At 41.6% G+C, this 26317-nt stretch overlaps 1 protein-coding gene and 1 long non-coding RNA gene across 5 annotated transcripts in view; one reads left to right on the top strand and one right to left on the bottom strand.

Moving 5' to 3' along the window:
- slc36a4 (solute carrier family 36 member 4) overlaps positions 1 to 22075 on the top strand; it is a 64937-nt gene extending 42862 nt beyond the window's left edge. For 2 of the 4 annotated variants that reach the window (XM_087284742.1, XM_087284741.1), the window contains exon 12: positions 18517 to 22075. In XM_087284742.1, the coding sequence (XP_087140868.1) occupies positions 18517 to 18812 (296 nt within the window). In that variant the 3' untranslated portion in view covers positions 18813 to 22075. The remainder of the gene's footprint in view (positions 1 to 18516) is intronic. The other 2 variants (XR_015509919.1, XR_015509920.1) reach the window with 2 other exon arrangements.
- On the bottom strand, positions 21692 to 24057 carry LOC147840691 (uncharacterized). The gene is made up of 2 exons (XR_015510070.1): positions 24003 to 24057; positions 21692 to 23641 (listed from the first exon to the last, which is right to left on the bottom strand). It is a non-coding gene; the product is annotated as an uncharacterized LOC147840691 (long non-coding RNA).
- Between the last annotated feature and the right edge of the window lie 2260 nt (positions 24058 to 26317).

The following is a 26317-nucleotide window of genomic DNA, read 5'->3' as shown; positions in this document are numbered from 1 at the left end:
CTGTTGCTCTATCATTATATCTGTTGTTCTATCACTCCATCTGTTGTTTGTTCTGTCTATCACTCTTGTTTATTTTATTTGTCACTAGCATTCTATCTGTCACTATTGTTCATCTGTCGCTCTATCATTCTGTCAGTTGCTTTGCTCATCTCCTTTTTCCTCTAGCATTTTGTCTTTTGTTTTATCTGTCACGCTGTTGTTCATCTGCCATTATGTTTTTCTATCTGTTGCTCTATTTTTCATCTGTTTTACTTTTTATTATTTTTCATCTGTCACTTTTTTTGTTTCTCCATAATTTTGTCACCCCTCATTCTGTCTGTGGTTCCAGTCATTCTGTTCTTCTTTCTCTTTTTTTTATTTTACCTTTCTTTTTACTCTAATAGTAGTGCATGACACTAGCATTGTCAAGGGTATGGGTTCAGTTCCCCAAGAAAGCAAGAACTGATTAAATGTGTTCTTCAACGTCATTGCCATTAGCTCACTATATCATTTTGATCTGTCTTAGTAGATATTCTTTAACCCCGCTATCTTTCTCTTCATCCACTCTTCCATGTTTATCATCCAAACTAACCGTCCATTGTGTAGCTATTGTTCTAGATACCATATCAGCTACTGATCTATTATTAAACCCATTGTTCTGGCGCTTTTCCACCTGTTGTTCTAACCACCTTTCTATTATTCTAGTGCTGCTCTTTATCATTCAAGCTATTTTCTAGCAATCTATCTTTCTAGCAATCTACCATTCCAGCTATTTTTTCATATTGTTGTAGCTATCAATCATTCTATGTAGATACAATCTTTCTTCTTTCCATTCTTCCTTCGCCAATGTCCCTGCTCACTATTCATTTGTCGCTCTTTTGTTCTATCCATCTCTCTAGTCTCCTTGGACATATCACTTTCTCTGTTTATAAGATTTCTTTTATTGCACCCATGACTCCTTTTCTTTTTCTCCGTCTCAACCCTTTGGTCGCTCGCTGCTCTCTGTGTGTCTTTTGCTCTTTCTGATCCAAGTTTCAAGTTTCAACTTGCCATCATGACAGAAGCATGGACATTTGTAAATTCGTCTTTGGGGTAGAAAAGAAAGACGCTTGGTTGTGTTTCTTAAAAAATAGTTTTAGTTGCATTGCCTGAATTACACATTTCAGAGTAAAGCGATTATCAGTGGGAAATGATGTTTGGGTGGGACTTCATTTTATCCATCCATTTTTATTGGTTTATTGGCCAAGATATTATTGGATAATATTATTTCCTCTGCCCACACAGTGGGAAAGTCATTTTCAGAAGCAGAGAAAGTCATTATAGTTTGATCAAACATTATGAAAAACATTTTTTCTCTCTTCACAATGAAATGTGCCAGTGAGTTGTGTACAATAAATCCAAACATGATTATTAGTTATAAAGAAAAGCATGGTAATCATGTAAATTACAATTTGAAAAAAAGGGAAAATAATCATGTAAAATATGTAAGTAAAAAACTTTGTGATGAAAAATTTGATAATAAGTATAAATGTTTCCACAGCTCTCCCGACTGCAATTTATACAAATCTTTATCCAGAATTCATAAACTCTTGGAACATTATAATATAAAGCTGGTGAAAAATCATTAAGATGCCACTTGATGTTCTCATTTTCTGTGGATTTGAGATTCATAGTTTTGCAATTTATTAAAGCATAATTTTAGTTTTTCTTTGTAAGCTACTGATGACATTTCAGGGCTTGCAAAATCCAGTACCCTAACATCCCGGGGTTTTTGTTTTTGCAGTCGGGCTACCAAAATCTATCTCCACCTGCCTGGTAGGCTACCTTAGTGGGAGGAAAAATATATATTTCAATGCCTTTAGATTCTGTCATAAAGTGCAATAAATCCACTAAAGGAGAAAAGCCACAATATGATCAACTAGCTTCCAAATAGCACAATGTTTCTGTCAGTTTAATCGCTTGTTCTGTACTGAAAAGCGCAGCACTGGAGCACACTAACACTCGTCACTCACTCAGAGATCGCACTGACATGATATTCAGGTACAGAAATTGCTTGAGTTACGTTTTAAAAGTAATAATCATATGCTATTTTAATCACGTTAACGTGTCTATATCAGCAGCATAAACAGAACATCCTGATTCATTCCGTTAGCTCGCACGCCAGCTCAAAGTATATAAACAAAAGTATCTAAAAAAAATGACATTTATTCGTGGACAATTAAAAAAATGTATAAATATAAATTTTCATTAATAAAATAGTAATAATAGTTAGATCGCCCATATAGAAATCTGATCTAAATCTAAATATATGTCATTTGCATATTTTGCCATATATATATATATATATATATATATATATATATATATATATATATATATATATATATATACAAACGAAGCTTTCGTTTGTTCCTACCTCCATAAAACCGTTGAACTCTACCAATAACACTGCTCCTGCAGTACGCTAGCACTTGACTGGGTTCTGTGTTTTATATATTCATATTTATATACGGTCTTATTCTGTAAACAATGTATGTTCTTAACTGTTTGTTCTTAATTATTTTGTTTTATTTATTTTTACTGTCTGTTTAGACAATGTTGTAGCACCTTTTATGCCCAAGACAAATTTCCTCTCGGGGACAAATAAAGTTAAACCTAAACCTAATATATATATATATATATATATATATATATATATATATATATATATATATGGCAAAATATGCAAATGACATATATTTAGATTTTTAGATATTTAGATTTATTCCATTAGTTGAAAAAATCTAACGAATATCTTTTCACACGAAATAAAGTGGCCGGTGAGTGTGTGTGTGTAATATATTTACAGAGAGAGATGAATGTCCATTTGTTATATTTTGCATTTTTGACCTTTTATACATGTGAAATACAAATATAAACTTATATGTCATTTGTAATTTGCATAGATTTTTAGACGGCAAATAATAATAATTTAAAATCTATAACTAGCTTTTGTCCCACTTTATATTAAGTGTCCTTAACTACTATGTACTTACATAAAAAATAAATACAATTTACTTACTGTGTTTGTAATGTATTTGAGAACACTTGTTGTGTTTTTGAGTTGGGATAGAGGTTTGGTTATGAACAGGTTTGGTGGTATGGGTAGGTTTAAGGGTGGGTTAAGGTGTAAGGGATGGTCAACAGTGTATTTACAAATGTAGTTACAAAAGTTAATTACAGATGTAATTACATACATGTATTTAATCAAGCATAAGTACACAGTAAATACATGTATTTACACAATAAGTACATTGTAACAAACGTTCGAGGTTACTAAAGTAACCCTTCGTTCCCCGAGGAGGGGAACGGAAGCACTATAAGTGGATTTGATTGTAAAATCCACGCATTGGGAGGTTCGGTTCAGAAGCTACTCGTCTGAAAGAGTATTGAACGGGCCAATTAAGAATGAATTGGCAGCGCAAGCCTGCGCAGGTGAGCGGCATAAGCAATCAACTGAGTATATAAGCTCACCTGGCGCAGCAGACGCTATCCTTTTTAAGCTGAAGAGACTTTCAACAGCTAAGGGACAGTCATTATGGCGACGGAGTATAGTGCTTCCGTTCCCCTCCTCGGGGAACGAAGGGTTACTTTAGTAACCTCGAACGTTCCCCTTCGGGGGGAACTTCAGCACTATAAGTGGATTTGATTGTAAAATCCACGCATTGGGAGCCCATTGAAAGCGCCATAATGACTGCACCTTACCAACACCCCCGATGAGGAGATAGTCAAGCAAGCGTGACGCACCCACATCATGGGGGGCGCGGTCCTCCAACGTGTCCCTGGCCCTAATTTATCCTACTTCAACAGAAGTTTTACGGATTTATATATATTTTTTGGGGTGTCGTGAGCATCTAGATAATTCTAGGAAATACGACAGTACGTTGGGAAGCGTGCAATCCCGATAGGGAGGACGCTGCGGAGGCCATCCGTTACCCAAGGGGGGATAGATGGCAGAATTTACATATGGACTAGCCCTAAAAAGGGGGAGTACGCATAGCAAAAGAGTGGTTAGCGGGGAGGGAAGACACGGGTCCGCCCAGGGGGGGGGGGACTTAACCGTGGCTGAATAAGCATATGGGATCGCCTAGTGGGGACCACGCATAGCAGACACCTTTACCCAAAACGCGGGCTGACCAGCGGGCAGACCTACAACGTAGTGGGCCAGCAAGTGACTCCTCCGCTGAGTCAGTGCTGGGGGCCACGGAGGAATCTGCAGGGCTCACCTGACGGGGAACTTTACTGACAGATAAAAAGGCGCACGTATCTCCGTGTTAGGGAAAATGGCGCAGCAAGCGTGTTTCAACACCCTACCGAGTTGTTTCCTCAATCACCAAGGGTTACCTAATACCCTTGAGGAAACCGGCTCCACTCGCAGATTGTAAAACCTTGCAAATGTGTTGGGTGTCACCCAGCCCGCAGCTCTACAGATGTCTGTTAGAGGGGCGCCGCGTGCGCGCGCTCGAGAGGATGCGAAGCTCCGAGTGGAGTGCGCACGCGCTCTCGGGGGACGCGGCTCATCTCGGCTCTGATAGTGAAAGAAAGGCATCCACAATCTAGTGGGAACTTATTTCGGTACGGCACTTCCCTGCTGCCGACCGCTATAACAGACGAAGAGCTGCTCAGATGATCTAAACTCTGAGTGCGGTCCGGATAATACGCAAAACGCGAACTGGACAATAAATAAGGGCTGGGTCTGCCTCCTCCGAGGGCAGCGCTTGCAGGCTCACTACCTCGTATTAAAACGGAGTGGTAGGAACCTTGGGCACATATCGCGGGCGGGGTCTCATACGTGAGAGAAGCCAGCCCAATTACAGGCACGAGTCACTGACCGAAAAATGCCTCCGGGTCCCCGACCCTCTAATCGATATCAACGCGACCAGCAGAGCTGTCTTCAGGGACAGAAATATACTGAGTCGAGGATCGAAGGGATCTGACGCGGCTTGTGTAGCGAGGGCGAGATCCTAAGAGGGCATGAAGGGGGGCGGGGTGGATTAATTCGCTTAACGCCCCTGAGGAACCGGATGATGAGGTTATGCGTTCCCACGGTGCTGCCAGCCACCGCGTTATGAGAGCGGAGATGGCAGCCACGTAACCTTGAGTGTGGAGGGCGACAGCCTGCTCTCCAACTTCTCTCGGCGTAAAGAAAGCACAACGCTGATCTGGCAAATTACGGGGGTCTTCTCAGCGAGAGACACACCATTCAGTGAATAGACTTCACGTCAGGGCATAGGCGCGCTCGGGGAGGGGGCTCTAGCCCGAGTGACGGTATTAGCCACCGCAATCGGAGGTTACCTAAGTCTTCCTCGCGTCTAAAAATCTCTTCAAAGATCGGCGAGGGTGCCAGGTGGTGCCCTGTCCCTGAGAGAGTAGGTGCTCTCTCGAAGGGACTGCCAGGGGAGGGCTATCGCGAGGGAGAGCTCTGACATCCAGGTCCGGTTGAGCCAGAGGGGCGCAACCAGCAACCTGTTCCTCGTCCTCCCTGACCATGCACAGTAACTGCGCGAGCAGGCTCACTGGGGGAAACGCGTATTGCGCGTGCCCCGAGGCCAGCTGTAAGCCAGTGCATCCGTGCCGAGAGCACTCGGTCAGGGAAAGAACAACTGGCAATGAGCGATCTCGGGGGAAGCAACAGATCGATCTGGGCTTCCCCGAATCGCGCCCATATCAGCTGAACAGACTCGGGGTGGAGTCTCCATGCTCCAGGACGCAAGGCTGCCGTGAGAGCGCATCGGCTGCACGGTTGAGCTTGCCTGAATATGAATGGCGTGCAGCGATTTCAGCCGCGGATGACTCCAGAGGAGCAGACGGCGGGCGAGCTGAGACATGCGGCGAGAGCGCATACCCCCTATACGGCTGATATACGCCACCGCCGCCGTACTGTCCGTCCTGACCAGCACGTGTTGCCGCTCCAACACCGGAAAAAAACGGTGGAGAGCGGGGAACACTGCCAACAGCTCCAGGCGATATGCCAATGCAACTGGGTACCTTTCCACAGGTCCGCAGCCGCATGCCCGCAACGCACAGCCCCCCAGCCCGTGTTGGAAGCGTCTGCTGAAACGACAACAAGACTGGACGCCTGTTCTAGAGACACCCAGGCCTGTAGGAACGAGGGGTCGCTCCAAGGGCTGAGGGCGCGGCGACACAGCGCAGTAACAGAGACTCGGTGTGCGCGCGCGTGCCATGCGCGTCTGGGGACTCGATCGTGAAGCCAGTGCTGAAGTGGTCTCATATAGAATAATCCGAGCGGCATGAAGCGGCTGCGGATGCCATATGCCCCAGGAGCCTCTGAAATTGTTTCAGTGGGACCACTATTTTACTGTCGAGCTCTCTCAGACAGTACAGCATCAGCTGAGCGCGCTCTCCGGAGAGGCGCGCTGCCATGGTGACCGAGTCCAGCTCCAGCCCGAGAGAAGAGATCCTCTGCACGGGGGCGAGTTTGCTCTTTTCTCGGTTGACCTGAAACCCCCACAGGTGGAAGTGCCAGAGCACTTTGTCTCTGTGCATAATCAACTCTGTGCATAATCAAAAGAGAGGGCAATTCAGCCAGTCGTAAAGAAATTGAGTATGCAGATGCCCGCGAGCCGAAGGGGCGCTGAGGCACCCTCCGCGGGCTTGGTGAGGACCCGCGGAGACAGAGAGAGCCCGAAGGGGAGGGCTTTGTATTGCCAAGCTCGACCTTCAAACGCAAACCGCAGAAACTGTCGGTGGCGAGGAAGAGTGGAGACATGGAAATACGCGTCCATCAGGTCTAATGCTGCAGACCAACCCAGAGGACGAACGCACCGGAGGATGCGCTTCTGCGTGAGCATTCTGAACGGCAGCTTGTGCAGGCAGCGGTTCAAAACGCGCAGATCTAGGATTGGCCGTGACCCACCGCTCTTTTTGGGCACGATGAAGCGTGGGCTGTAAAACCCGCTCTCCATCTCGGCTGGAGGGAGCGGCTCGATTGCATCCTTCGCCAGGAGGACAGCAATCTCCTCTCGCAAGACAGGGGCGGACAGGGGGCTGACCCTGGTGAATACACACCCGTGACTTGGGGGGCCGTTTCGCGAACTGAATCGCATAGCCGAGTCTGATTGTGCGTATGAGCCACCGCGAAGAGCTGGCCCGCGCTAACCAGGCAGGCAGAGCTCTCGCTAATGGACTCATCGCTACAATCGCTGACGTACCAGCAGTGGGGCAGCGCGGAGTGGGTGTGCTGATCCGGGAAGCTCGCGGGTCCCACGGAAAAGCTGGAGGTGGGATATTTGCTCTCACTCCAAACCCGAGCTCCGGAGGGGAGGCTCGAGGGGTGGGAGAAAGGAGACCGTCCTCCCAGCGCTCGTGAGCCACTGGCGAAACGCACCGAATCTGCAAGCTAGAAAGCATAGCGTCCCAGACTGGCAGATTTCGGGCTGTCACATCTGGGGAAGTGAAAAGTGCCCTTTCATAATGTTTTCATGGCAGTAAAAAGTGCCGTTGGAAATGGGGCCCCGCCCTCCAGCGGGGAAAGAGCAAGTTCCCTCTTCTCCAGATGGCCTGTCCCAGGGGCGCTTCGCGGTCCGTTGCCGGACTTAGCGGCGTTCTGGGCAGGGGGGCTGCCTGCTTCCGAGGTGCCCGACGCGCTCGCTTCGCCTTAGGCGTGTGCGGGGGCGGAGCAGCTCTCGTAGGCGGACGCCTTCGGCGAGGAGCAGGTATGAATGGCACGGCGGGCGGAGCGGGCTACGGACCGCCGATAAGACATCACCCACCAACTGCTCTCTCACCGCCTTGAATTCCTGGGTGAATTCACAGACAGTGTCGCCGAACCTGGCTGGGGATATGGGGAAGTCAAGAAAGCGGACTTTGTCGACTTTGCGCATATCAGCCAGGGGTGGCGCTCCTGGACCACTAATGTGGACATCGTCCTCCCCAACGCACACGCAGCGGACTCAGTAGTCCGAAGAGCTAAGTCGGCGGCGGTGCGAAGCTCGTAAGCCTGGGTTGGACCCACCCTCGTGCAGCTCGGCCAGCGCCTGCGCTTGGTAGCGCTGGTAGGTGGCTATCGCATGCAAGGCGGAAGCAGCCTGGCCCGCAGCTATGTAAGCTCTAGCTCCGAGGGAGGTAGATAACTTACAGGCTTTGGATGGGAGACGAGGCGGACCCCGCCAAGAAGAGGCGCCGCGCGGATTTACCGCCATCGCGCACTCAACCTGAGGAATCGCCACATACCCCCTGGCTGTTTCACCGTCAAGAGTGGTTAGGGTGGAGGAACACGCAGCACGAGCAGAAAAAAGTGCTTTACAAGACCGCGTGAGCCTACTGTGCACCTCCGGGAAGAAGGGAACGCCCCTCTAGTCGGTCCGGCCGCGGAGCTGGGGGATAAACCATCTCCAACCCACGGCCGAAGCAGCCCGGGAAAGCACGGCTAACATGTCCGTTTCAGGATCCGTAGTGACAGCGCTCACCAGCCCGAAGGGGGCGAGCGGGTCTGGATCATCATCGGACAATGAAAGCCCACCCTCCGATGCCGCGGTGGACATCTGGTCTCCGGTGTCATCGGGCGTAAGGGCTACCATCTGTTAGACGGATCGCTTCCTCCGCCCGAAGCTTGGATGGAGCGCTTAGAGGAGCGGGAGGTCCGCGGGCCCGTGGGCGACGGATTATCTCTCGCTGAAACCCTCAGATCTGCCCGAGTGCCCGCTGCAGAGCAGGGGACAACTGGGGTGGTTCGCCTTTTTGCAAAGGCTAACCGCGATCTTGCGCAACAGTCATGGCATCGCAATGACGACATGAACTGCCCGCGAGCAGCGCATTAACATGCTGGACCCCCAGACATGTAACACAGTGCCCGCGCCCATCATCCGAGGACAGGAAACCACCGCATCCAGAAACGCACAGTCGGAGCGCCGTCCTGATAAGGACGTGCTGCACGACTGTGTTGCTCTTTCTGTGAAGTTTGCAACTTTATACGCACCGCTCTGGAGGACCGGACCCAAAGAACGCCAGGCAAGGGAGAAACCCAGCTCGACCGTCTGCCACTGCGCGTACACACTCTGGACCGGGAGAATGCTCTCGTTCGCTCAGAATCGCTGGTCACAGCAGGAGGAACCCTCATCGACTCGATCAGAAAGTCTCTGAAGCGAAAAGGATAGCGTCTGCTGCGCCAGGTGAGCTTATATACTCAGTTGATTGCTTATGCCGCTCACCTGCGCAGGCTTGCGCTGCCAATTCATTCTTAATTGGCCCGTTCAATACTCTTTCAGACGAGTAGCTTCTGAACCGAACCTCCCAATGCGTGGATTTTACAATCAAATCCACTTATAGTGCTGAAGTTCCCCCCGAAGGGGAACTACTAATTCCTGTGTAAGTACTTATTAGTTAAAGCCACTTAATATAAAGTGGGACCCAGCCTTTTGTATCATCATTATTATTGCAGAGGTATGTTGAACTGTTTTTTTTCTAAATCACAGCTTCTGAGGAAGTTGTCTTCTAGTTGCCGTTGAATGGAGGTGTAATGAGTGCTGAAGGTTGCAGGTTTGCGGCCCGTTGCTGATAGATAAATAGATGAAGTTCTCATTCTGTCACTCTTTCATGCTGTCTTTTATCTGTCTGCATGTTCTTTCTTCCTCCCTCTTTCTAAGGCTCAAGGCCGTCACCCTGCGAGCGCAGTGATAGATTAGTGGGCATATCGCGTGTGTGTGGATATACGTGTGTGTGTGGGTTCTGTGTTTTTATATAGTGTGTTTGTGGCAGTGTGTGTGTGTGTGTGAGCTGGGGCAGAGTTGAGGGACTCATTCAGTGTCTGGTCGTTTATCTCCGTCTTCCTGAGGCTCTGTGAATTATTACCTGCCTGCCCTGCGGAGACAGTCCCATCATGGAGCTCTCCGCTGAGGCCTGTCGTGGAGCTCCGTGATGGGGCTTATCATGCACCTGCATGCTGAGGCCCTTTTCTGAGTACTCAAGATTTGACTTAACCTTCTTGTAGGACGTGAAGTAGTTGATGCTCACTGATATCCCCAAAGAAAAAGTTTCTGCAAGTTTGGATCACTACGAGGATTACGCCACATAAGCCCGGGATTTTAGGTTAGATTTTTTAAGGTGCTTAGATTTCTTAGGGTGCTTTCACACCTAGACTTTTGTTTTGAAACCTGGCGTGTTTACTCAGTTACCACGGTTAGTTTGGCGTATGTAAAACTACAGTAGCAATCGCGCTCGGATCCGCCCCTAAACAATTAGTCATAGATCGCCAGAATGACATAGTCTCAGTTCAATTGAAACGAACTCTGAAGTGGATCAATTGTAGTGAGAAAGCAACACGATCAAACAAACTAACGGACAAGGCTATATCACAGTGTATTCTGGATGTGTAATAGGCAAAGAGAGAATGATGATTGGCTCGGGATGTCATTCCTACAGGTAAATGTGCGTTTCATGTAAAATACGTAAAATAAGTGAAAGCTTGCTGAACTATTAACGAGAGCTGTTTATCCGTTAGGAAAATTGACCGAACTGCAGTCTTTATCTGTTATCTCTCTCTATAATGTAAAGCCTATAATGCATAATTCTAGCCAACAGCTGTGTATGAGAAAGACTTACCTCTGATTTATATCTGGTGACGATGTCTGTGGCTGTCACCATTTCAAATTAAAGCTCAGCGATTCACTTATAATGTCTTATTGCTCATCGTCATTAATTAAAATAAGGACGCATGACAGCTGAGCAGAACTGAAAAATAAACCGTTGGAAAGTTTACTCGCACTAGCTATTTTGGTCCATTTAGAAACTTTGCCCTGTGAAAGGGTTAAGTCTAAATGGCGGCCAGCGGGAAATGCACATTAATATAGCAGCATTTTTTTAATGACACTGTATAACAATAATTCATATTTGTACAGTACTGTGATGGTTGGCTTTAGAGTTGGGGTGGGGGTAGGCAGTAAAAAATACAATTTATTGAGTAATTTAATAGAAAACATAAATAATACTCGGTACAACTACTGATTTTACAGAGCTGTGACGGTTGGGTTTAGGGTTGTGGTGGGGGTAGGCGTTTATAAAATACAATAAATAAGAAATTTTATGAATATAAATAGTTCTTGTTAATTTCTGGCCCAGTTCAATCTAGCAACAACCGAAAGCCGACCACACCAAGAATCAAGTGCAACATTTTAACAAATTGAATCCCTGTTTCAAAACAAAACAATCGATCTACAGGTGCTAAAGCACCCTACAAAAATATTCAAATATCTGTAGTTTTTAGTTTTTTTTGTGTGCATATTTAAGCCAAACAAAAAAAAAAGTTGAAAGTTTGGTTTTAGCTAATTTTCATTACCAGTATCTTTTAGTTAATTGTTTAGTTCATTATAAACAGTGACCAGGGTTTTAGTTAACTATCATTACCAGCATGAGTTATTACCTGTAATAATTAAAATAAATTTTGTTAACTTTTTTTAAATATTAAATGTTACATTTTAATTGTTTGTAAGCATGTTTACATTTTGTTTTATTGGATTTATCTTTAAAATGACTGTCTTATAAACACATTATTATTTTAATAAACTATTTAAGATTTTTTAACTTAGATTTTTTTTTTTAAATTGAGGCAATATAAATATTTAGTTATTTTATTAGTTGTTTACTATCTGTACATATTTTAATATATTATTAAAATTTTATTTTTATCATCATTTATACACTCTAGAAATGCTGGGTTGTTGTAACCCAAAGGTGGGTCAAATATAGTCAAACACAACTGTTGCGTCAGAAATTGTAATTTAAATTTAATTTTAAAAATACATAACCTAACTTTGGGTTTGTCGATATTTCACCCACCTTTGGGTTACAACCCAGAAATTTTTTTTTGAGCGCATAAATGTTAAAAATAATATTGTTTTAATAATACATAAAATTATGCACAAATAAAAAACAATAAATAACTAATTATTTAGTTTTTTTATTTAAAATAAGTTTAAAAAAATTAAATATGAAAATATGAATAAATAATTAAAGATTATTTGATTAAAAAAACAAACTAATGAAATGACAAAATATAATCATATAATAAAAACTGCTTTCATTAACATTATATTCACTACCGGTCAAAAGTTTAGGTTCAGTGGGATTTTAAATGCTTTAAAATAAGCTTCTCCTGCTTACCAAGGCTGCATTTATTTAATAAAAAATAGTAAAAATTGTGAAATATTATTGCACTATAAAATAACTGTTCAAAAGTAGTTTAGAATTTAATTTAATAATTTATTCCAGTGATTTTAAAGATGCATTTTCAGCTTCATTACTCCATTCTTCAGCGTCACATGATCCTTCAGAAATCACTTTAATAGATTAATAGATTAACTTTAATAGATATTTAACAATTTTATTTTTTATTTTATATTTATTTTATATTTATTTTTTTTTACTTTTGCCCGGTAGTGTATAAACAAATAAAATTTAGTGTACTTAAAAAAAAAACTACAATAGTTATAATAATAATAATAATAATAATAATAATAACAACACAAAACAATTCTCTAAAACAATTCAGATGGATGTTAATAATGGTTTCTGCCTCTTCAGATATCTTCCTTCCTCAATTGTTATTCATATATTGTCAATGTGCTTGTGTAGCTGTTGGCTGATGTGTTGGTTTATCTCTCCAATCGTGTCCTGAACTGTCACGCGTTTATCCTGAGGGTGGCAGTAGCACACAGAGGCCAGAAACTGAAGCGTTCATGCGTGTTTGTGAGATAGTGTTCAGAATGCATGAGTGAACCCGCCGCGCATGTGTGTGTGAGAGTATGTGTGTGAGTTATATGTTACTGCTTTCTTCCTGCAGCACAGAGAAAGAGAGAAGATGCAGCTTAGAGAGCAGGTGTGTGACACTTCACACTTCAGTCTCATGAATTAAACATATGTGTACGGCTGAAACTGTGTGTGTGGCTTTTATAAAAGAGTCTCTCCACTAAAAGCTCTGTGTGTGTGTGGAAATATATTGTGCCTTTGTTTTCAGGGATAGAACAGGGGTTTCGTCTTTCAAGTCAGCAAAAAAGATGAATATTGATTTTTGATTTCAGCCACAATCCTCTGCATACACTCGACCACTAACCACAACATTAGTGCAGATCACAGAGAGTTAAAGACCACAAACATTGCCATTTGAAACCACAGTTCCATTAATTAGGGTTTTTATAAGATTTGCTAAACTACAAAAAAAAAACAGCATTGCGATGGATTTATGTTGCATATTTGACACACAAATGGGAAAATGACTGTATTTCTCATTAGAATTAGTTGTGTCTGTAAATAAAACTTCGGTAACTTTACCTGAAGGCTATGAAGCCCTATTAACACGTGACATCAACGCTTGAAGGAGGGCGTGTCTGAAGTTGGGGTTGACGTGATTGTCATAGAAGCGTCAGCCAATAAAAAAGTCCACAATCAGCGACTGTCTGAGCTGGTGTATTTGCATTAAGCGATCTAAGTGGCTGACGCTCCAGTTGGCGTTTGGAAAAGTTGAGAAATTTCTAACTTCTGCAGCAAGCAACACCTCAATTTAGTTCGGCAACGCTTGACGTCACTCATTCAAAGTGATGCCTTGTGTGAATGGGGTGTAATTGCGTCATGACTTTTATAACAGTAGCTATGTTTCCATCCAAAAACGCCAATTAAATTTATGCGCAAAAATATCGCATATAAGACTTACGAATAAAGCAGCATTTCCATCCAACGAGTCAAAGATAACAAAATCATCACTTCCTGATTAACTGGTGGCATACAGTATATAAACAGTAAAACCAGAATTTGCAGTGGTAGGAGAACCTGCGTGAATCTTTTCTTTATTTAATAAATGACTTACACCTCAGAAGACAATGCAGACACGCAATGAACTCGTGGTTTTTAAAAGCGCGAGACGCGGAGCACAGACGCTCTGGATTCTGAAGGTAATTAATAACATAATAACACTAATGTTGAAACGGTAAAGGTGTTTTAGAATGACCAAAACATAATTTCAGATGGTTTACAGTGTGCTCAGCCTGCTGGTTAATGCATTCACACAGATTATTATCATCACATGATCTCCTATAACAAAATCACTTGACTTTTTCAATGCACATACTGGAATTTGTTCGGTAAAAGTGTTTTCATAGTTTATGCGCATCTAAAAGTTTATCCTAGTCAGTTATGCACACTCGTTTTTTATGTGGATTTTCAAAACTTATGCGCATCTTGGTGTTTCCATTAACTTTTTTATGTGCATATCCAAAATGCGCATAAAAATAGGTGGATGGAAACATAGCCAGTGTCATTTGTTTTTCTTGACCTCAACTAAAGTGGCGATGATTGTCAAAAGCTTATTTGACAAAGTCTTGACACTGAAATTTTGATGAAAAAAAAAAAAAAGTTGATGAACTCATTTATAATAGCCTTATGATAATAATGTTTATGACAGGTTTATGACAAGTTATGTTGTCATGACAAAGACATTATACACATTTTTACCACTAAAATTCCATAACTTTTCCTTGATTTTTCCAAGACTTTCAAGTAAATTTTCATGGCCTAATGTTTCATGCAATGTCTACATTTGCGTTGTAAAAGAAAAACAATGCATGATTGAATTTATTACAGAATATTGTAAAACCAATCTATTTGGTTTCAATTTATATCCAAGTAACATTGATTTAGTGACGAAGTGGTGCAGTAGGTAGTGCTGTCGCCTAACAGCAAGAAGATCGCTGGGTCGCTGGTTCGAGCCTCAGCTCAGTTGGCATTTCTGTGTGGAGTTTGCATGTTCTCCGTGTGTTCCCGTGGGTTTCCTTTGATGCTCCGGTTTCCCCCACAGTCCAAAGACATGCTGCAGGTGAATTGGGTAGGCCAAATTGTCCATAGTGTATGTGTGTGTGAATGAGTGTGTGTGGATGTTTCCCTGAGATGGGTTGCGGCTGGAAGGACATCTGCTGCGTAAAAACATGCTGGATAAGTTGGCGGTTCATTCCGCTGTGGCGACCCCGGATTATTAAGGACTAAACCAACAAGAAAATGAAGGAATGAATGAATAAAATTGATTTACATAATGCTTACACCACACTAATAATGTGAGAGTATGTGATTTGACCAAGAACAGAAAAGAAGTAAATAACCTATATTCAAGTATACAGATATTTATTTACCATGAATTTACCAAATCTTGCGTCAAAATTCCATGACTTTTCCAGGTTTTCCATGACCGTATGAACCCTGTGCATGGACACCAATGATGCAATTCTAACATGATTAAGACAATACTCTGATTATTATTTTTTTTATTCATTTAATCCGATTAAGTTCATAATTAAACTAAACAAAAGTCAGATTAAGACATGTTGGATCATGTTAAGTTAAATCACATTATTGAAGTGCAGTACAGACATGTAAACACCGCAATCCAACTATTACTGTTGTGTTGGCTTGTGCAAGAAACAACACTCCTCCAGCAGTTCGTACTCTCATCCAATATCACGTCACGGCGGTATGCATGAAATGGTCTAGAATGAAAGTGAAGGTGCCCAACCGCAGTTAAAGTCATTAAAAATGAAACACCCAAAATGACATGAATCTCCAGAGGAAGTGTGGATAGTGTGGTGACGCAATGGCGTTACCTGAATTATTTCCTATAACAGGTAAAATGGGATCAAAAAAATAATTTTTAAAAAGCAACTCATATAAACACCTTAATCATATTATTGCCTTGTTCAGATTAAAACAAATAATTTGATTACTGATGTCCATGTAAACATAGTGTCAGCTTTATACATTTAAAGTGACAGAAATGAGTGACTGACACTTAATTAGTTGTCATAAACATGCTTAAAATCTCATTCATATTCAAAACTCATATTAATTCATATTACCAAAACCTCAATAAGTATCATACATCTAATGCTAAGAAGTTATGATCAAATTTTGGCCCTTTTTCCCTTCTAGTTTACGACTAATAGAGTCCTCTTGACAGTGAATGAGCATAAATGAGTGAAGTGATGAACACCTGCTGTGAACAAGCAGAATTACATCAGCTTTAGATGAGATCCACTATAATAAATGCATTCATTAACACACGGGTCCTGCTGTTAACTACCAGATCAAAGTTGCATTGATGTTTCTTTCTTTAATGCGTTTGACTACTGGAGTTTATTTTACTTCAACAAGTATACATTTAGAATAGGCTCAAGTTAAATACATTTTCAGAAGGAAAACGCTCTCGTTATGAACATGTTAAATATTATTTGATGAACTCAAATGGAAGTTGGCCAGTTTGAGATGGTTTCTGCAAAAGAAATTCATTTATTTTTTAAATATACACTGAAAAAAATGGGAAATCATTAAAATATGTAACAATGAGCTTTCATTAATAAATGGTCCTGATTAATTTTTGTTTATTTTAACCTTCAGACTCTACATTTTTAAACAGTTGCTGGCCCGTAGGATCTTGAAGTATAAATCTTAATGTATACATTTAAAAACAAAAGTACCTTTATGACTGGTTTTATCATGACACATACAGAAAATGTACTGGTAACTTTGTCAGGACATTAGCAGGTCATTTTTACCTTGTAATGTTTTTAATTTTTAATTATTTTACTATAAAATATTAATTTAGCAATCATTTTAAGGGACACATTCTTTACATTTTTTTTTTATTGTTTTTCACTTTAATAAATTGAAACAATTATAAATTATATCATTTAGTAGCAAAATGGATTTTTCTTTTACATTTTTTATTTGACAATTTTTATAATTTCAAATTTTTTTTATCAATTTTATAAAGATGGGTCAAAATGAAAATTGCCTCATCTTTTACTCTCCCTTCTCAGTGATTCAAACCTTTGAGTTTCTTTCTACTGTTGAACACACAAGCAGATATTTTGAAAAATGCTGCTTGCAGGCTCTCACTGACTTTCACATGTCATGGAAGTAAAGGTTTGCCAGCTACCAGCATTCTTCAAAATATATACACTCACCGGCCACTTTATTAGGTACACCTTACTAGTACCGTGCAGATTTGTCGGCTGCACATCCATGATGCTAATGTCCTATTCCACCACATCCCAAAGGTGCTCTAGTGGATTGAGATCTGGTGACTATGGAGGTCATTTTAAGACTGAACTCATTGTCATGTTCAAGAAACCAGTCTGAGATGATTCGCGCTTTATGACATGGCGTGTTATCCTGCTGGAAGTATCCATCAGAAGATGGGTACATGGTCAGCAACAATACTCGGTTAGGCTGTGGTGTTGACACGATGCTCAATTGGTACTAATGGGCCCAAAGTGTGCCAAGAAAAATATCCAAATATCCCCCACACCATTACACCACCAGTCTGAACCATTGATACAAGGATGGATCCATGCTTTCATGTTGTTGATGCCAAATTCTGACCCTATTCTCTAAACGTCACAGCAGAAATTGAGACTAACGAGTGGTTATTTGAGTTACTGTTGCCTTTCTATCTGCTGGAACCAGTCTGGCCATTCTCCTCTGACCTCTGGCTTGCTTCAACAAGGCATTTGCACCCACAGAACTGCCGCTCACTGGATATATTCTCTTTCTCTGACCATTCTCTGTAAACCCTAGAGATGGTTGTGTGTGAAAATCCCAGTAGATCAGCAGTTTCTGAAATACTCAGACCAACCAGTCTGGCACCAACAACCATGCCACGTTCAAAGTCTCTTTAATCCCCCCTTTATCCCCCATTCTGATGCTCGCTTTAAACTGCAGCAGATCATCTTGACCATGTCTACATGCCTAAAATGCATTGAGTTGCTGCCATGTGATTGGCTGATTAGAAAATTTCTTTAACAAGCAGTTGGACAGGTGTACCTAATAAAGTGGCCGGTCATTGTATATATATATTAGTATTATATCATAATCAGATATCTTCTTTGTTTTCAACTATAGACACTCAATTAGGTTCCGAACAAGTGAAGGACATTTTTTAATGAAATTTTACAAAACCACAGAACACTTAAATCAATGCCAAAGCAACCCTAGCAACACATTTACGACCAGTCATGTCACAGGATTGACTCTCACAAACACTACTCATATATCTTTTAAATCTCATTCATATTCGTGACATGCCGTGATTATAAGAGAGAAGAGTTTTAGAAGAGTCATGAAGTATTTTTTGGCTGAAGTTTAACAAAGCAGAACACTCTCAACTTGCCAAAGCAACTCCTCGGCAGCCACCCAGACCAGTCATGTCACGCACAGCACTGACTTTCACCAACACCACTCGCTTTTTAAAATCTCATTCATATTCTTGACTCGTCATGATTATAACAGTCTTATGAACACCCCTTCAAGGGTGATCATTTATTGGGTGAAATTTATCAAAACAGCAGAACACTTAACTTAAAACTATGCTAGATCTACCCTAGCAACACCTTGGCAATCACCCAGACCCTATCATTAGACCCTATTATGTCACAGCATTGACTTTCACAACCACTTTCCTCTACTTTCTCCAGAACTGACGTCATCTCTCTATTCCTCCGGCAGGTGTAACAGCAGTGTTGATCCCGCGGTTGGACCTGGTGATCTCTCTGGTGGGTGCAGTGAGCAGCTCAGCATTAGCGCTGGTTTTCCCTCCTCTGGTGGAGCTGATAGCGTTTCCCAGTCAGCCTCCTCCACCAATGCTGCTCCTCAAAGACATCTCCATCGCCGCTCTCGGCTTCATCGGCTTCCTCACGGGAACTTACGTGACGGTGGAGGAGATCATTTATCCAGACGTCCAAGGACAGATCCGTCTCCATGATGACGGGAACTGGACCACACCCACTACCTCAACACCCTGAAGACCACGCCCACAAATGAAGGACCAATCAAATTCCATGTATAAACAGGATGCTGCCATTTTTGTAACACCATAACAACAGAAACTTCTTCCTATAGCTACGTTTTACAATCCCAGTAGTCACACTCCTCAGCTCTGCCCATTTCATTTAACGTCGGACCTGTATTCTAATTCAACAACAAGTGCCCTGTAAAGTGGACTCCGCAGGATGTTCAGCCATAATTTCAGGGAGCATGTAAATGTTTCTTTCGTATTGCATTTGAGCGTGTGAGATCGGAATTTATATTGGATTTATTTATGGAAATATAATAGCTCTTCTCGAGTATAGCGCTGCAGTGTGAATCTGTGAATGAGCATTCTGAAGTGAAATAAAGGTTGCTTAAGCGTTGGGAGAGTATAATGGAGAAAGGACTAGAGAACAGTGCACACTGCTTAGGGATCTCAAGCCACGTTCACACTGCACTTTTTGCCCCATAGACTGAATTTTTTTTTTTTTCGTCTTTAAAACTTAATTCTCAAAGCACTTTACACTTAAAAATACAACGATAGCAGAAAATAAAGAGTAATGCAGAAGATAAAAATTATATATATAAAAATTAGGACAAGTCAGAAACATTGTAACCATAAAACCGATCAAAAATCACGTCACAAATCATGTCTAAAAAATAAATAAATAAAATTCTTCAGGGATACTTAAAATTTCTTAAGATTTTTACATTACATTCTTTAAAAGACTTGGATTCATATTCATGCAAATGCTGTAGATCTGAAACACAAGCTTGTGCGACAAGTTTCGCTTGTCACTGTATTCCCAACCTGCGAAATTGCATCACTTGATTGTATGAGACCAATAGAAGTTCAAAACGTGACCTTTCTGTACAGAAATGTTATATATGGAGCAATCACTCGCTTTATCAATGTCTAATCATCTTGTTTTATCCAGCCTGTTTTTATAGTACCATACGATAGACTTTCAGCAAGCTCAAACTCTACAGTAATGTTATCAAAAGTTTTGATTTCGGTACTGACATTTTTTTTAAACGCAAACATTTCAACAATGTTGAGCAAGTTCTTAGATGCCGCTAATTGGCTATTGTGTTTATATGCTCAACAGAATGACTGTGATTGGCCGTGAAGGTAATCTGTTTACCACTCTTCATTGCTGGTCACCAAGTGCAAACATACATGGACACTGGAACAGCTTCGAAGGTAGTGTTGAGGCTTCGAATCGTTTCAAAACCCGACTACAATGACATCTAGTGGTCATTTTTTATGTATTGACCTTAAACAACTTCAACCAACTTTAATATAATGATTTTGGTACTGAAATATTCAGTAATTTGACAACACTAAACCAGTGGTAGGCCAAGCGCCGCATTGTGAAACACTGAAAGTCAAAGCAAATGTGTTGAGGCTTTGAATTGTTTCAAAACCTGACTCTATAGTGAAATTGTGTTAATTTTTTTGAAGTATTGCCCTTAAACAACTTTACTATATTGATTTCGGTACTGAAATGTTTTTTAAAAAGTCAATTTCCCCCAAACAATTAAGCACTGTTGAGCAAGTTCTTAAACACCACTGATTGGACATTGAGTTTACCTGCTCAACAGAAATGACTGTGATTGGCTTTGAAGCTCATCGGTTCACAACTCCTCATCGCTGGTCAGAGTTTCAATATAGATAAACGGACACTTGAACGTTTCAAAGCCATGTAGGTACTTCTGACAACACTGTCCAGCACTACTCTAGAGTAGAGTAAGGCTTCATGAACCACTGAAACAATCAAAGCAAATGTGTCAAGGCTTCAAAATGTTTCAAAACCCAACTCGACAATGACATCTAGGGGTCTTTTTTTATTGCCCCTAAACAACTTCAATATATCGAGTTCGGTACTTTTGACAACACTAAACTAGTGGTAGGCAGAGCGACGCATCGTGAAACACATAAATAGTCGAAGAAAATGTGTCGAGGCTTCGAAACCGACTCTACAGTGACACCTAGTGGTATTTTAAAAAGAATATTGCTCAAACAATTTCAACAAAGAAACAGTTATGCGAATTAAGCAATTAAAGCCCCTGTTGTTTCAACAAGACACCAATAAATTTAGTGGAGTGGTTAGTGTTCTTAACTGGCGTGCAGACGTATTGGGTTCGAATCTAGATAAAGCAATCATGGTAATTAAAAGTTTGTTATTTTATTGCTCCGTTCTTGTGTGTTTTGTTTTAACATCAGTCTGGATGAACTCAATCCGAATGAACTCTGCAAATAAATATGTGTTGTTTTGGTCATAAAAAGTCTACATGAATACAAGACAATAAGTCACGATTTCTGAATGCTTGTACAACTGGGATTCAAACTCAGGTCACTCACAGCACAGGTGCATTATACACGCATACACAGTCCTCTTAACAACTGTTTCCCAACCCTGTTCCTGGAGGCACACCAACAAGACATGTTTTGGATGTATCTCTTATCTGACCCATTAACTTCAGCTTTTGGAGTCTCTTACATTCAGATGAGTTGATTCAGGTGTGTTTGATTAGGAAGAGGTTGGAAAATGTGTACTGCTGGTGTGCCTTCAGCAACAGGGTTGGGAAACACTGCACTAAGTTACAGGAGATGGTGGTTTTGCTTCAGACCCCATCACTGAAACACAGATTTGCCAGGTCAATCCTTTGAATCGCTTTAATCACATGACCTGGGTGTTTTGAAACATCTGAGCAGGGTTTGGAAGGCTCTGCGGCTTGGGATCTCTTCAGTCAGAACACACATGGATCTCTTCTAACATACTGGATATCCGAATTAGCTGTGTTAAATCAAGGAGACATGCACAATATGCAGATTGAAGTGGGGTGTGAGGACAGGGATTGAAAAACGATGTTCTATAGGAAGTGAGTGACTGCTGCTCTGGGATGGAGAACTTGTCTTTGCTGGCTTGAGGTGCTTTTTTATTGCTCAATTTGTTTTCCATTCCACATGCACATGCCCAAGGTGTGCTGCTGTAGCATGGACGTGTGTGTGCGGGAGTGAGTGATGGTGTGTATGAAGAATATTATTCTCCGCACAGCCGTATGGACTTCCCATGACTCCACCCCTGTTCCTCGATGGAATGGCTTTTACTCCATCGGGTCGCTGGACCGTATAGCATGACAAGCCGTCAGCATTAAACACTGCGGGAGAGCGCCAGAGAAATATTGCACACTGTAAAGAATGTACGTTCCCGCTGACTAGAGCTGTTATTAATAAACTAATCATTCCTCCTGAGGCTTGTGATATTTAATTTTTTTTTTTGTTCCTTCTCCCTGACCGCGGCAGGATTCATTGGGAATAATGAGTATTTTAATTACTGACAAACATTGCACAAAACCAGTGCGAGCCTTTAAACTGTTAAGTAAGAATCCACTCGCTTTGATTTTAGCAAACGAGCATATTTGCATATATACAGATCTATTCTGGAGCCGTATCGACCGCATCAGTGGTGTACAGTGTGTGGAGGTGAATTCGCACAGACATCATTTTCATGTTGTTCCTCGGTTTGTGAAGACAAGCAAAAATCGTGTTTGCACTATTGCACACACAACAAAAGACATTGCAGAAGCTTTTTAGCTCTGAACTACATTAGTGTGAAAATGTCTTTGTAATTAATCCGATTAGTAGTGTTTTCTGATTGTTCCCAAGAATCCTGAAGGTGGATTTTCCGACTCCACTGTTTATCAGCATAATTATTGGTTTTCAAACCTACTTTGTTTTTCGTGGTTCCTTTTTACAGTGTAATTTTTGAAGGGATAGTTCAGGCAAAACTTAAAATGCACCCTATTTACTCTGAAATCTGAAAACCTGCAAGCATCGACTTCCATAGTAGGAGAAACAAATACTACGAAAGTCAATGGTTACAGCAAGTCAAAATGATGACTAAAAACGACTAAATACACTGGCAATTATTGACCTGGAAAGGAAGAGTCTTACTGCAGCTCTGATAGACTAACAGTGCCAAGGTTGTGGGTTTGACTCCTGATAAAAGACGAGTCGTCAATGCAGTGCAAGTGGCTTTCTTTAGGGCCTACTCACACTATGCCATCCCTACCGTGCCCAGGCCCATTTCCCGGAACGTTTGAGAAGTGTAAGAGCGCTGAATCGGGCTCAAGCACGGTTCACTTGGCCGGCCCTGGCCCGGTTGGAAGAGGTGGGCCTGAGCGCGGTTCACTTGGGCTTTGGCGCAGTACGCTTGTAATGTGAGTGCAAAACGCGCCAAAGCCCAAAACTGAAAGCGAGACGTGACTTTTAAGGGACTGTTTCATATGGATTTATTAATCATTCTTACTGTTCAATGAACACAAGCTGCCGTAGTTTATTAAATACACAAACCTCTCACTGCATGACAGCTGCACACCTTCAGCAAACCTCCCCATTCCTGCGGCACGAGGACTTTATGATTGTTTATGAGCGTCAAAAGTGGTGGATTTGTTCGGTGAAATATCTGACTGCGTGTCACCGCATCCCTAAGGACTGTTTGGTGAAATATTTGACTGCATGTCACTGCATATCAAACGACTGAAACGATATAACTAGAGAAATCTCCACTGTGCTGAGCGAGAGCGCTCACTGAGGACAGCGCAGCATCGATGACGTAAGCGTGCCCAGGCCCGATTGTAGTGTGAGTGTGGGCCATCGGGGGAGACGGGAGAGAGGCTATGCTTTATGCTCCTGCACACTAGAGGTTGACAAGTTGGATTTTGCTGATATGATAGGCAGGTTGGACCATACTGCTGATAAGTGATTAATTAACCAATAGTTGATCATTGGTTTTCACCTCTAGAGGTCGGTCTTGCACTGTATAATGACAACAGCCCCTTCTCAACCACTCCAGTAATAGACACAATCAAGAATTTTTCACAAAAAACGATAGTTTAAGAAAAGCAATCGATAGGGATTTTTGCAGACAAACTATAGTTCTGGGAAATCAACTATCGGTGCCGATACATCTGCAAAATGGATAAATGGGTGAATTTAAGTGGCTTCCTTTAAAAGTGTCAGCCAAAATCATACATGTAAACACTATGCTTCTGCATTCTAGCGGTTGACAAACTGGATTTTGCTGATATCATAGGTAGGTTGGACCATACTGCTGATAACTGATTAATTAACCAATAGTTGATCATTGATTTTTTTCCTCTAGAGGTTACTTTTGCACTGCATAATGACAACAGACCCTTCTCAGCCACTCCAGTAACAGACACAACCAAGAAAAACTATCGGTAGAGCTTTTTGCTGATAACCAATAGTTCTGGCAATCAACTATCGGTGCCGATACATCTGCAAAACTGATACATCAGTCAATGCAAGTGGCTTTTACTTAAAAGTGTCAGTTAAAATAATTTATTTAAACTAGCAATATGCTCCTGCATACTAGAGGTCATACTAGAGGTTGATTGGATAACTGATTAATTAACCAATCATTGATTTCGCCCTGTGGAGGTCGGTCTTGCACAGTATAATGACAATAGACCTTTTTCAGCCACTCCAGTAACAGACACAACCTCGAAAATCTATCAGTAGGGATTTGTGCTGACAAACCATAGTTCCGAGAATCAACTATTGGTGTTGTTTATCTGCAAAACTGATACTTAAACGTGTCAGCCAAACTCATCCATGTAAATGAACACTATGCTCCGGCATACTAGAGGTTGACAAATTGGATTTTGCCAAAATTATAGGTAGGTTAGACCATAGTACTGATTATCAACTAGTGATTTTCCACTTTAGAGGTCTGTCTTTTTTCCGGCAATGACCGTTAGTTCTGGGAATCAACTATCGGTGCCGACACATCTGCAAAACTGATCATTAGTCAATGCCAGTGGCTTTCCTTAAAAGTTTCAGCCAAACTCATACATGTAAACTAGCACTACGCTCCTGCATACTAGAGGTTGACTGATATTCGATTTTTCCAATATGACAGGTTGGACTGTACTTCCTAATAACCGATTAAAAACCGATCTCTAATTTTTGCCTCTAGAGGTAACTTTTGCTCTGTATATTAATAACAGACCCTTCTCAGTCATTCAAGTAACAGACACAAGCTGGAAAAGCTGTTGCTAGGGATTTTTGTCGATAATGAAAGTTCCAGGAATCAACTATTGGTGCCGATTAATCAGCAAAACTGATACATTGGTCAACCACTACTGAATACTTTTTTTGTTGCTTTTTCAAGCGCATACTAATGCATATAGACTTAATACATAATATATATTTGTTTATGACCTTACTGTTTCCACAAAGTCATTTTTAAATGGTCTCACTTGTAAGTTAGTTACATTTTTAGGCCCCCAAAATGGCGTTCTTGTATAACTACCAATGCATTGTCCAAAATGCATAAAGTTTGGCCTTAGTATCATAATACATAGACTTTGTATTATGGGGTGCAGTTAACTAGTGTCAGTTAACAATGTTTAACAAGATTAAATTTAACTTGTGTTTCATATGAACGCAGCACTAACTTTTATTCAAAATTAATTAGCTGAAATTACAAAACAAACAACAAAAATTTGGTTGTTTTTTTTCCCCAAATTTGGACCAAATATGAACGTACTCAACTGCTAAGTTACATTTTTACATCTAAGTGCATTATAAAATAAAGATTAAAGCTGCAGGCAGCGATGATAGGGACCTTGCAAAGTTTTGTGAGTTTTCGGGCATGTTTAGCCCCTCAAAACCACGATTCATTACGAAGAAAAAGAACAAGAAACTGTTCCGGTGCTCAGTCCCTAAAAATAACAATTTGTCATGGCCAAACATGGAAGATAAGGAAGGTAAAACTTCAAGAACGTTTATTCAAACGTATAACAGTAAATAACAACAGTAGGAGAAGCAGGGGAATGGCGTTGTAGAGGGTGAGCGATCTCACACACAAACAGTTCAATAGATAAGCTCAGTGCTTTGGTTAAACACCAATATAAAAATTGTGACTTCCCTTAAATCAATGGAACTGCATTTCGCAGAAGAAGGAGAAGGGGAACATCCACGGAGGAGTACAGGAGAATCCAACAGAGATGACGAAGGGCACCTTGCATCTTTGATTCCAGCCACTGACTGAGTGAGGTGAGTATTTGTAGTGAGTGGTGATTACAGGTGCAGGTGATCAGTAATCAGGGGAAGGTTCAGGTGTGTGGTGTGTAGTGGATGGTGAGGGAGAGCGGTGGTTTGGACAACAGGAACAGGCCGAGGGTGACACATTTGGGTTTGTCCATATTTGAGCCCGAAAATTGGGTCAAACCCCCAATTTGGCAAAGAATTGTATTCTACCTAGGCATAGTAGCCAAGTGAACATGTTTAATTATTATGTGCCATGCAAATTGCTTGTTTATTATACTGTCTCTGCTGAAAAATCCAGCTTAAACTAGCCTAGGCTGGTTGGCTGGTTTTAGCTGGTTGACCAGCCTGGTTTTAGAGGGGATTTGGCTATTTTCAGGCTGGTTTCCAGCCATTTCCAGCCTGGTCTTAGCTGGTCAG

The sequence above is a fragment of the Danio rerio genome, chromosome 15, assembly GCF_052040795.2.
Source record: "Danio rerio strain M-AB ecotype USA chromosome 15, GRCz13ab, whole genome shotgun sequence".
In the NCBI taxonomy this organism is placed as follows: domain Eukaryota; kingdom Metazoa; phylum Chordata; class Actinopteri; order Cypriniformes; family Danionidae; genus Danio; species Danio rerio.
This window is presented reverse-complemented; position numbering and strand designations above follow the sequence as displayed.